The 12,552-nt window shown below is 36.9% G+C and overlaps 1 protein-coding gene across 2 annotated transcripts in view; it reads left to right on the top strand.

The window, feature by feature from the left end:
• The window catches only part of LOC124154466 (sortilin-related receptor-like), an 81,967-nt gene extending 76,737 nt beyond the window's left edge, over nt 1–5,230 (top strand). For both annotated transcript variants that reach the window (XM_046528216.1, XM_046528215.1), the window contains 3 exons: nt 706–991; nt 1,489–1,706; nt 3,695–5,230. In XM_046528216.1, coding sequence (XP_046384172.1) covers nt 706–991; nt 1,489–1,706; nt 3,695–3,769 — 579 coding nt within the window. In that variant the 3' untranslated portion in view covers nt 3,770–5,230. The remainder of the gene's footprint in view (nt 1–705; nt 992–1,488; nt 1,707–3,694) is intronic.
• Nucleotides 5,231–12,552: the final 7,322 nt, after the last annotated feature.

Here is a 12,552-nt window from a genome sequence, read left to right on the forward strand (position 1 = left end):
TGGTACATTTCCTTGAATAATCTTTTTGATAAAACTGGTTCGTGATCTAAAAAATATATATATATATATATATAATAAGGGGTCGTGAAACATAAAGTTTGAATAAATCTAGTGGAAATAACTACCGGAAATGTTACAAAAGTCACTAAAGAAAAAAAAGGTGCTCAAAATAAAAGAAAACATTTCTCGCGACTTATTATAAAGGTTTTAAATAACAAAATTCGATGTTACGAAGATATATTTTTCCGGTCCTGCTGACTTTGTATATCCGGGAGTTTAATGTATCACCTATGACATCAACTATGATGCAATCATAATAGTTTCTAGCTAAAGGTCTCTTCTCCCATGCCCTCTAGTGGCGGGGATTGGTGAGATGGGTATAACTGTCATCTATGCTATGTATACCAATAACCGCAATCCAACAGATGAGATTTGTTTGTTTCACGGGGTAAAAATTTCATTATTCAAGTTGCAATAAAAGTGGTAAATAAAAATTTTAAATTGAATGGTTTGCTTCAGACCTAATAAATTTTCCATGGTGACAATGAAGAAAATCAGAAACCACCCTATTGCTTTGTTTTGACCGTGACGTTTTTTTGAGCGTTTTAATAAATTTGCGGATTAAATTACATTTTTCTTTGTGCTATTCTGGTTGTTGTTGTGCTATGTACATCACAGTCAGTCACACTTTGTTCTCCTTAACAGGTTCTTCGAATGGGCGTCGATTTGCACAGCAAAAGCCCAACAAGTCTACTCCTCTACTGGTGGATTTCGACTCCAAATGACACCAAGTTTGAGTTCTTACCTTCATATTCAGTTCTTGATTCCGACGAGTGGGTTAATCACACTGAATGGATATCAGAGCTAGAATTCAAGTTTGTCTATCTTACTCCTTACACATCTTACAACCTGACAGTGTACGTGAAAATCAAGGATAGCGACCAGGTGTTCCCTCCGGCCAGTTATGCCTTGGCCGCCACTGCCCAAGATGGTGAGTCCATTTCTAATAATTTGTTGTACGTTTGAGTGAGTATCAATCATACCATGGTGCAATCTCAGCCAATCAATCAATCAATCTCCCATTTTGAGATTAATTGTTTCAGACAATTATAAGCACACATTTTCATCCAATCTTAGTTATTGAATGCCCTTAAAAATCCTGAGAGTAGAAAAAAATGTCGAAAAGTCTGGATACCCAAGAAAATCTGGTTTCATGGTAACTGCAAAGAGTATCAAAAACTGTTCGCATTGCCATGGATCAGTAACTAAGGAACTGTGACCCCATGTTTACGGACAAAAAACACTTAAAATTGTCTCCTCTAATTCCACCTGAAGTATTGCAGATTCCTCCTGAAACTCCCTTTATATTTTGTTTTGAATCCCATACAACTATCCATGGTGTCTTACATGTGCTGCTTGTAATTGCTTTTTGAAGTAGTATGTTCACTATGTGTGGAGGGTATGTGATGGGACAATTGTTTCTTGCAGTCCCCTCACCGCCAAGGGAAGTGACGGTGGTACAGAAGAGTGCCACTGTGGTGGAGGTGTCGTGGCTGCCTCCCCTGCACCCCAATGGTGAGATCACGGCCTATGTAGTGAACATGGTACCTCCTATCCCACCCCTGAGGAAGCGTATTGACCACGCAGCGTGTAATGAAGTGCTCATCTCATCGCAGTTCGTTAGAGGATACAATTACTCATTCTGGGTAGGTCATTTTGTCTCTTCTCTCCAGTTAATTATTAAATATTCTCCCTTGAGAAATTTTGATTCATTTTTTCTAAATTTTTTATCGTCCTTCATCAGCAGTCTATCATACTTCTCATCATGTACCATTTGGGTGACGCATTATTCAAAAGAAAAACCATTGTTAGCAGACTGTTGATCATGATTCTACTGATACAAGAAGGTACTTGCTTTCTAAGCTGAGATTTCAATGTTTACCTTACTCTCGAGACTGAAACAATTCTCTTTGAGGACATGAGAAAACAAAGGGGGAGGCATGTAATGGTGATCTGTGGCATTTGGTCGTACCTGCTGTTGCTCCTGATTTTCTTCATGTGCACTTGTCCAGTAAAAATTGTGTTTGCAAAATGTGTTAATTAGATTTTGAAGTAATGGTACATGTCGTCGCTACCAATTCTTCTTCACCAGTACTTATCCAGACTATTGTTTTAATGATTTATGTGTTTATTTCATTTGTGAATTAAAAATGAATGTTTCGAGGCACTGAATTTTTGCGTACCCCAATGACTCATTAATGGCACAAAATGTACGATATGCGGCCAAAATATGATTTTTGAGTCTTTTTTTACGTGAAATCAAATACTATATTAGATTCTTGATTTTCCCCGACTCATGGTGTTTAAGAAAGTTTCACCGGTTTCCTCCTTGGTAATTGTGTTTGTCTGGACCAATATTTTGATGGGCAAGTCTGTCATCTTCAGGTTTGAGAACCACTCCCTATCTATGAACCACTGAGAACAATCGCCTATAGTTTACTATTCAGACTACTTCTATTATTTTTATAAACACCGTACTGCCAATAAGTTAAATTTCAACCAGTTAAAACGTGCCAATAATTAATTATTGAGAGATACTCCCATTTCTAACTACAACCAGAAGTTTCTGCTATTACTTGAAAAAGGTGGCAATGGCATTGAAATTTCTTTATTGAACTAGTAACACAAAAACTCAAGCACATAACGAATTGATAAATTATAGAATAAGAAATCCATCTATAAATTTTCTTTGCCATGTTTTCAGAACAATGCCTTTATGCAACTCATAAGCACTTGCTGATCCCAAGTGAGATCCCAAGGCATTTATAAAAACCCTCAAAAATTTCAGAGGGTATGCTACAACGAATGGAAAGATGAAAAAAATTACTCCGCAGAATTTACAATGGGCATTTCTTCTATTACTCAGTTTGTCAGCAAGGCTATTGAATTTGTCCAAAAGTACCTCCCCATCTAGTCCTGCGAGATTGACAGCACCAAACCTAGTGATCGTAAACTTAAACTTCATGTGGAGCTTATAAAAACTCTCCACACCAATAATTTACTAAATGAATTGCATTTAAAAACAGTTGTGGAGATTGATTTGGATAATCTAGTTCGGACTTTAATAAAATCCAATCAGGTGAGGAACTGTGTAGCCAGCTAAGTAGTCAGAAGCTACGGCACACCGAATAATTGAGTCTCCGATCATTGTATTACGATTAAGAGGAATGTGGGTACGAAAATTGAAATTGAACTTAATGAGCTCAGAACCTTTTATTGTTTACTGTGTGGATGGCTGACATCCAGTTAATTACCAGCACAAAGTAGTTTTGGTATTTCACTGTTAGTAATTGCTCAATTTCATACCAATGTAATTTGAGCTATAGCTTTTTATGATAAAATACCAATGATTCTAATATTTGTTGTGTAAATTATGAAATTCAAATTTCAAAAACGCGCGAAAGCTGAACTTAAGATTTGAAAAGAAATTAAGCTATAAGAACTTGAATTTAAATAAAGTGACCCCAAAGTAGTTAAGTAGGTTACCGACGTACTTTCAAACATCAACAAAAGTCAATTATTTATTTCAACCGTATGGTAAGGGTTTCTACCTATGTTTCTAGGTTTATGCGATTCTGTGTCCTGATTGATAAAATCCTCCCTTTCCAAACTTAATTTTGTTTTATTTCTGCAGGTTTCAGCCATGAATGCTGTGGAGAGCAAGAGATCCAATGTAGTCACTTTGACGTTTAGAGTGTGGTTTGAATGATAAATGCAGCCGAAGATCTGAAAGTCATTGAGAATAGTGAAAATCTTTTTTGAAGAAGATTCCCAACGTGGAAGGCTACCACGTTTATCCTATAATGTCAATATTTTACCCAAAAAATATTAAAACCAAGACTGGAGAGAATCAAACCATAGGTATCATCTCTTAAGTTAGATTTTTACATGCTTCCCATGATATGGTCAACGGTATTCAAAATCCCAGCGCGTCTATATCACTATGAAGAACTTTCTTGCGAAGGCCTCGACGGTAAATGGTAGATGCAATCATGTTTTCTGGGCAACTTATTGTTTTTTGTCAGTTGAAGACAGTTTTGCCGGTAAGAATTTTTTGGTCAGAAGTAGCAAACAACTAACAATGCAGTGGAAGCCTGGAAAACATTATCACATCATTGCATCACTTAATTTCATGGAAAACTATCTCATATCACCAAGGATTTTAGCAGGAAATTCGATGGCATTAGTTCTATTCAGCACCAACTGAAGTCCTTCATTGTTTGGGGAAACAATTGTTTGATTTTTTATTATTTTGAAATTTGTTGACCCATTCATTAAGGAAAATATCTCTCTTATTTTAATTTTTAAATCTGTCTGGCTGTGGAAAAGCCAGCAGGATGTTCGGGATCGTTGGACACGCTAGCTGTTACATCGTGTCCCAATCTGGTCCGAATTATTTTTTCTTTATTTCTCGCAGACTTCTTTTTTGAACGATTCTCGGATTATCTTCGCTTCCTTTTTTCGACGGAGAATTTCTTTCGAGTCTTTCGTTTATTCGTTCCCATGTCGTATCCAATTGCTCATTTGCCCTCTTAATTTAGGCCAACGTTCTCCTCAATGCATTGCTATTCTCTGCCTCAATGAGTCATGTTGGTGTTGAGGCCTTGGTTATGAGAGTTGGAAAGTGTACGGGGGATTTAAAGTCACTGAGTCAAGATATTTATCGAGTATTTCTTTTACATAAAGTCTACTTGTCTATATCCTTGACTTCTTTCCTTACCAACACACTTTTCATTTTTCTTTCCAATATATTGAACCTAAGCTTTCTATGACTTCGATCGAAGACTTCAGGACTCACCAGCATTTTCTGCAAACCCATTTTCCCAGCATGCTACCGACAACACCGCTTCAAATTGATCCTAATAATAATTGCAAAAAGCCACTTCTTTGTAAGAGAAGCGCACTTTTTCTCATTACGCTTTCGCCGCTCACTTTCCCAGCGTGTTACAATGCTTGTATAATTTTAGTTTTAACCTATTAACTATCTTATGATTACCGTTCAGCGTATTAAGACAACAATCACAAATTGCTTTGATCAATTCACCGTCGGAAGATTTTAATATCGCAGTGAGTAATTTTGGTCTTGCACACTTGAATGTGTCAGTTTGTCTGTACAAAGAATGGATTTTCATACTTTGATGCTACAATAAAACATTAATCGTACATAGAAGAGGATTTTTTAAATTTTAGTATTATGTTAGCTGACTTATATTTCAACTAAGATCGGTGTTTGGTGTTATTTTAATTTAATCAAACACTCTGTCTTATTACTTTATGATGACAGCATAAAACTAAAAATTACATTTTCCAACTTTGTTTTTTTTCTCATATTGCAGAGGATGTGAGAGCCCCAACTGGTGTACGGTATTGCCCCGGCAACGGGTACAATACCGTGCAGTGTAAGTGTTTTGAAATATGGATATAGCACTTAAAGTAAGTTAAGTTTTCAAAATATGAAGCAATAAATTGGTGGGAAATATAATTTCCCTCAAAATAATAGGATTTTCTCTTTCATTGAAGTTTTCAATTGAAAGATATTCACTAATAAACCTTAAGTTTACTCTATTACCCCGCTCTCCCCTACGTGTAACATTGGCAACGTTAAATACTGCTCCCTCTACATAAATTTTATATTTCAAGTATTTAATCAATTGCTTATATTATAAAGAACATACAATAAGAGCGCTTCCACGGCTCTAGCGTCGGAGAATATGATTTAAAGTCGTCAGCTTGGGCCGAAAATTGCAAACAAAAGTCAGCCAGGTTGCTTAAAAAGTGTCAGTAGATCCTACTGAGGTTTTGGGGAGTGAACTTTAAAAAATTTAAAACTCAAATAGGCTGAATTCCGAGTGGGCATGAGAATAGTTAGGTACTCTTTAAGTGAGATATTAATGATAAAAAATTTCAAAATAATGAAGCGCTGAAACACCACGCAGTCATATTCTCAGGGCTGTGACGTCATTTTGTTCTATGTGTTTTCAACTAGGAGGTTGTATATATATTGGAGGGGGCACCACTGGTTCCGAGTGTTGAGCGCAGTGTGGCAGGAATGGGGGGTACTTGGGTAGGAAAGCCACGCCTACTTTGACCAAAACATTGATAATCATGGAGACTCAAATGTTAGATAGCCTCATTGCCACTTCTTTGATCGTACATAAGGTACGTGTACGAATATTGTGATATCTTCTGGTAGAGTAACCATTAGTGACATCAGAGTAAAGAGTTAGACCTATTATGCGATCTTTGAAAAATTGAGTGGCATACATAATGTAGACGGAACTAGAAGTGTTGAAGGTTAGAGGCCATGTGATATTTAATTGATTTAATACTATTGTGGCTCTGGATATTCCAATACACAGGGTAAGGGCAGAATGTTAAAGTCACTAAACAGGGGCCGACAGGGAGTTCAAGGGGCAGCTTCAGCAATGGGTCTGATAACTCTTTTAGAATTTCAAATATTTTTAGAGCCAAAGGAGAAGACCTCCAGGGAATTACGTTGTAGCTAACATGAGAATAAAACAAGCCTTAGTAGAGAGTAAGAAGGATATAAGTGGTGATGGAAGGATAGATAGTATGAATGAGGTAACAAGCAGAACTGAATTCATTCGCTCGAGTGCTTAGATGAGTATCCAAAGCAACAAGATAATAATGTGAATACAAGGGAACTTAAAACAACCTACCTGGGAAGTAGAAGTCCTCTGGATATTTGTAAAAAAAGATTTGTCAAAATTTTTGAACAAGCATAGCGTAACACATTGAGATTTATCAATGTCTACCGCAAGACGATTGTTCAGACACCATTTAATGAATTGGTCAGAGGCTGTCTGAATATAAATTAACAAGGATTGGAGATTGGAGGAAGAAGAATGAAGTTGGTGTCATCAGCTTAAAGGATGGGTGCGCCCTTCTTGGTATAAATAATCTAATCCGGGAGATCACTAATGTAAACAAAAAAGTAAAGGACCCAAGATTCATCCCTGTGGTACGCCCTGAGTAATTTTTACAGTAAAAGAGGAAATTATTTTACCATTGTTGGTGAGGATAACCATCTAACTTTCGCCAGTAAGGTAAAATGACTTCATTTATAAGGGAAACAGAGAACACAAATGACGTGAAGCTTGAAACTTCATTTTAATTGTCCAGGGCTAACAAAATATTTTTAATCATTTGGTTACACGCTGAAGAAGGTGAATCTTCGCTGTCTAAAACCATGCTGGAAAGAGGAGATGATGTGATTGCGCTCTAATTATACAACAAGTTGATTGTAATATATATTTTTTTAAGTTTCTGAGAACATTTAAAATTGAAATGCTGCGGCTGTTGTTATTTCACACAGGAAATAATTTAGCTGATTGAGGCTCAGGGAAGATACATAAGTTAAGAGATTCATTCATAACATTAGTAAAGGAGAGCTTAGGAATTCATAACAGATGCCATATAAGATATTGGGACTTACATCTGTGCCACAACTATGTTTGAATCCTAGATCGAGTGACAGCCTAGGCTTAAGCTTAAGCTCAGTTTCATTGCAAGGTGCAAAAAAGGAGATAACAGAAGAAACACCAGATCCATTATGGGAAGGAGTCTGATTGAAATGATTGTTGAAACTAACAGATAGATGTTAGATTTTAAGGAAGTTTGGCAGACTTTAAAAAAATTGACCTATTAATGTTTTTTCAGGCTTCTTCGAACTTTTTGTAAGGACACTGAATCCCATGTTTATATAAAGAATCCTCAGCATAATTGAGAAAGTGCTGGTATTGTTTATTTCTTTGTAATCAGATTTCGTTAATTGCTATCACTGAATTTTCAACTTTGAGCTAGATTCATCGTGTATCGAGAAAAGAGAGCTTTCTCTTGTGAAAACGACATCTGAAGAAATGTGTTTAACCAAAATGTCGAATCTCACTGCCTGAAAATGATTGAATGTAAATAAAATATGTTAGTAGAGTTCCTCTTTATGACGGTCGGAGCTGAATGGATGATAAAATAGGTAATCATATTTCAAGGAGGAAAATAAACAATTATTCACGTTCCAAGTTTTTTAAATAAAATTTCAGGCAACCTCAAATAGATTTCGAGTAATTTGGACGTGCGTCGTGCCTAATGTAAATTTCATCCCATTTCCCTTTAATTTGAAAAAAAACAGTTTAATTAATGAAATGTATAATTATAAATTAATAGATATTTAATTTTTTTTCTTTTCCAAATCTTGGGGAGGGGTCGCGTCCGAGAGTCCTTATGGGCAAGCCGCCACTGATTTCTAGTTTTTTCATAAAACTGTAGGCAACCTCGAATACATTTCGAGTAATTTGGACGTGCGTCGTGCACATTATAAATTTCAACACATTTCCATTTCTCTCCCAATTAAGTCCGAAAAGTTCGAGAAATGGACATCATACCTGCACTGATACCGTGATAGAAAAGCTTTTGTGTGATTGGTGTGAAGGTTATGATACAGCTAGGTTATGAGACAAAAATTAAACCACTGAGATAGCTGTTTTTTGACCATGCAATTTTTAAAAAATAGAAATTTTGAAAAACTCGGAAAACCTTACGTTTTTACGGTCATTACGCTAGGTATTTAGATTTCCGGATCATCGATCATCTACTGCATTGCGCTTTTACCTCTGTAACGACAAGGAAATTTATTCAGCAGTTAATTCATGTAGTAGTTAATGATATTATGAGCTGTAAATATTATGTGTGAAAAATTGTAATAATTTTTTAACTAAGATGCTCTGCTGTATTGACCAAATTAGCCATACCAACTCAAGAAGAGTAACAAATATAAGTGTAACACCAACTCGAGGAAAACTTCACTGAGACCATTCACCAATTTGAAGCAGTCGACGAGACAGAGAGGAAACAAAAGAGCACATTTGATTGAGCTCAGGATTATAGTTACTCTTGCATGGGATGAATAGCAATGCCTCGAGGTTTCCTGAGGACGGTGGAATTAAGGATTTTGCTGCGCATTCTGCCCAGCCCATTTGTATCAATTCGGATCACCTCAATCGTGGATCTCATTGCATCCACAAAGAAGAGCAGGTTGCTCAACCAGAGTAGAGCTATGCCTTCGATGGCGCCCAGGTCTGTAACCACTAATGTCTCAGGCAATTCCTTCCATCTGAAAAACACTGCCTCTGAAAATTGAGATGCGAAGTTAAAACAAAGAAAAACAACATCAACATATCCTGAAATATTCAAATGCTATGAATACATACTCCATTAACATCGTCATTGATATCCGCCCAATACACACAATTGTTTCTCAGATCAAATTCAACGGCTACCACATTTTTAAGGTTTTCAACAGGGAGGACTTGAAGTTTGTAGTCGTGGAGCCCAATACGTAGAATTTTCTCCCTTTATACCTGTTTGTAAGGATGAATTCCTTTTTCTCGCTGAAAAAATGCAAGGAAATTTAGTTTCAATATGTTAATAGTACAAAATGAAAATCCAAGCTAAAATTAAGTTTATGCCTTTCAGGCATTTTCGATTACTTGAATGGGCATGGAAGAAGATCTGGCAGGAAACGTGTTTCATAACCTCCTTCACAACTATCCCCAGGAATTTTGACTTAGCCCTTTGTCCTGTTGTACATCTGCCCTGGGCGGCAGGAGGCCGGAGCAGCGTAGGGATCAAAGCTCTGGGACTTCATCCTAATGCACTGGTGAAACTCAAGACCACGTTCAAATCCATCGTCACTGAAAGAAAAAAATTCCTTCTTTATAGGAATGGGTCATAAAAAAACAGAAATGGCTTGCATAAAATTGTAAATCAATCCATACTAAATTATTTGAATAATTTTTTCCTGGAATATTTTGGAAAAAAATGCTGTTAAAAAGATGATGCTCAGAAAATAAAGGAAATACGCTACGCTACTTGGGTTGGTATAGAGCTTTCCACATTTAGTTGACATACGGGCCTTATGGAGAACAGTGTTGCCAAGCTTCCGCTCCGACGGCTGGCATCCTGACAGCGTATGCAACCACACATAATAGGGCGCCTAAATGGTTTAATTGAGAAAGGAGTTAGGGATCGCACGAAAGACGGCGTAAATTTAGGAATTTTTTAGCGTACATTAGAATACCTTTGCTGCAACATAAAAGGAAAAGTCTTTTGTTATTTTATGTATATACTTATTCAATGCACAAGCTGAATAATTAATTATCTGTAATATAAAAAACAGCAATAAATTGAAGGATAATAAAAATTATCGCCATTCCGTAATGATACTTAATTCCATTCCTTCCATGTTATGCATTATTGTTTGGCTCTGGCAAGTATTACATGAAATGCGATGTTGTATAAGACAACGAGGTTCATATCAACGGAGAATTGGGTTTTTAATGTTATCATGTAAGGGAAACGTCTAATTCCACTGACGTAAGCGGTAAGACGTTTGCCGTAAGAAAGGTGACCTTACTGATACCTTGCTTCTAAGCATTCATACGTGCCTTAATATTGCGGAGAGCGTCAATAAAAACTCAGGTATAAATCAACTAGACCGTCAGGAATAAGTAGTAGCCGATTCTTTTTACTACTCCTAAGATCAACATTGGAACGTCCTACTTGAATAACCATCCATAACCTTTTGTAAGCTTTCTCTCATATCAGTGTGGATCCAAACATTATCGACTCATGCAAGGAGATAAAACGAAATAAACTCCATGAAAACGAAACAGTAAATGTATGCGTAATTATGTTAAAACAATAATTCACTACCACCAGAATTATTTTCACCCAGCATAATTTTAGGTCGAGGTAAGTAAAGAACATTCCTGGAAACATTGGATACAAGTATTTTAACGCATTGCCCACACACGCACCTATTAGGGCAAGTGCTGATGTTTTTAAGCATTGTTTTCTTCTTCAATTTATTGACTATGGTTTGGCCAGCGTTATGATGCACTTTGTAACGCATATAAATTATGAATAGCAATTATCTTTCAAATCTCAATAAACACTCCTTGCCTGAGGATTAATAGTCCACGAGCGTCGTAATCATCAGGAACACAAAAAAGGTAATAAATGGTAATAGTCCCTCCATACCTTCTCGTTTAGCAGTCCGACAGACTTTCCGATTCCTTAATGTAGCGGGGTGTGCTCGGCTGTGGCCCTGGCTCCGCGGTTGGAGACGATGTCATACGAACAATCAACTCCTCTACATCATTCTGAAAATTGTCTGCATGCAAAATGCCTTTGGATTTGATTTATGCTCCACTTTCTTGACGTGCTCAACATAGTTTTTCCAGTTCTCCGAAGTAATAGTATCAAAGCTTTCTGCTCTCAATTCTCCACTTCAGTCTTCTCGAACGTTGAATTCTTTATGCCGACGCACAGTGGGCTAGCATCGAAAAAAGCTGGCCAAAACTTCAAAAACGATTTTTTTTGAGCTAGGAAGTTGAAACTTCGTATACATACTCTCAACTAAATTGTGCATATCTTTCCAGATTATTTTTTCGCTGTGTTTTCACGTTAACAATATATGTGGGGTCAATTTGAACAGATTTAGCTAGAAACGACCACCCTCGAATTTTTCTAAAAATTGCTAACTTTATCCTCGTGCAGTGGTTTCATGAATAGTTTTATCGAAAACTCTGTTATGCCATCATAATTGGCAAATCTTTTCCTTTACTTTGAAGGGTTTTTAAAGATTTCTTGTCATCAATAACTATAGATGTATAACAAAATGGCGGAGCCAGTTTTCAGCCCATTTTGTTACATAAACGTAGAGAAGAAGTATATATTATCATCGACTTACACTACGTAACTTATACTCTTGCTAACCATTCAGCTCTGTCTTCCGCATTCTTACTCAATGGAATCTTGATCTTTCCTATGTGTCGGTAAACACGCATGCCCCCACATTCTCAATACCTGATTCTTTTTTCTGGAAAGTAACTCTCTCTATGCCACCTTCGTAATACGAAACGCCGCTCTCTCCCACCTTTTGGATTTCCCGTTTCGTTCTGCATTCCTCTCCTTTCTAGTCCCTGTTGAGCCCCACCTACCACGTAGTTTTCCTCTGTAAATTCCCAACCCTTCCTTTACCAGCGACACTCGCTAGTTCCTCAATGGGATACCGCAGTGGCGTAACTAGGATTATGCCTTTGGGGGCGGAGGGGATTAAAGCGGGTAAGTGGGGCTACCCCATCAGAAAAGGGGGAGTTATTAAAATTGTTGAAAAATTGTTAACATGCCTAAAAGTGCATTTTAAATCATTTTGGCACTTAGAATTTAATTTTAAGCAGATGCAGTTGCAACATATATCAAATCCAGACAAGATTAAAAAAAAACATTTTGATTAACAGAGGCATTGGGGGGGGGGGGGGGGAGAAATATCCCCTAATTCCCTACCATAGTTACGCCACTGAGATGCCAAAACTCTCTAAGATATTAATCTTATATCTCCCATTTTTTCTTTCCCGAATTCGTTAGATATTTGCCTTTTCCTTCATAACTTCGCCCTCGTCTTTGAACCCT

This window comes from Ischnura elegans, chromosome 2 (genome assembly GCF_921293095.1).
Source record: "Ischnura elegans chromosome 2, ioIscEleg1.1, whole genome shotgun sequence".
Classification (NCBI taxonomy): Eukaryota; Metazoa; Arthropoda; class Insecta; order Odonata; family Coenagrionidae; genus Ischnura; species Ischnura elegans.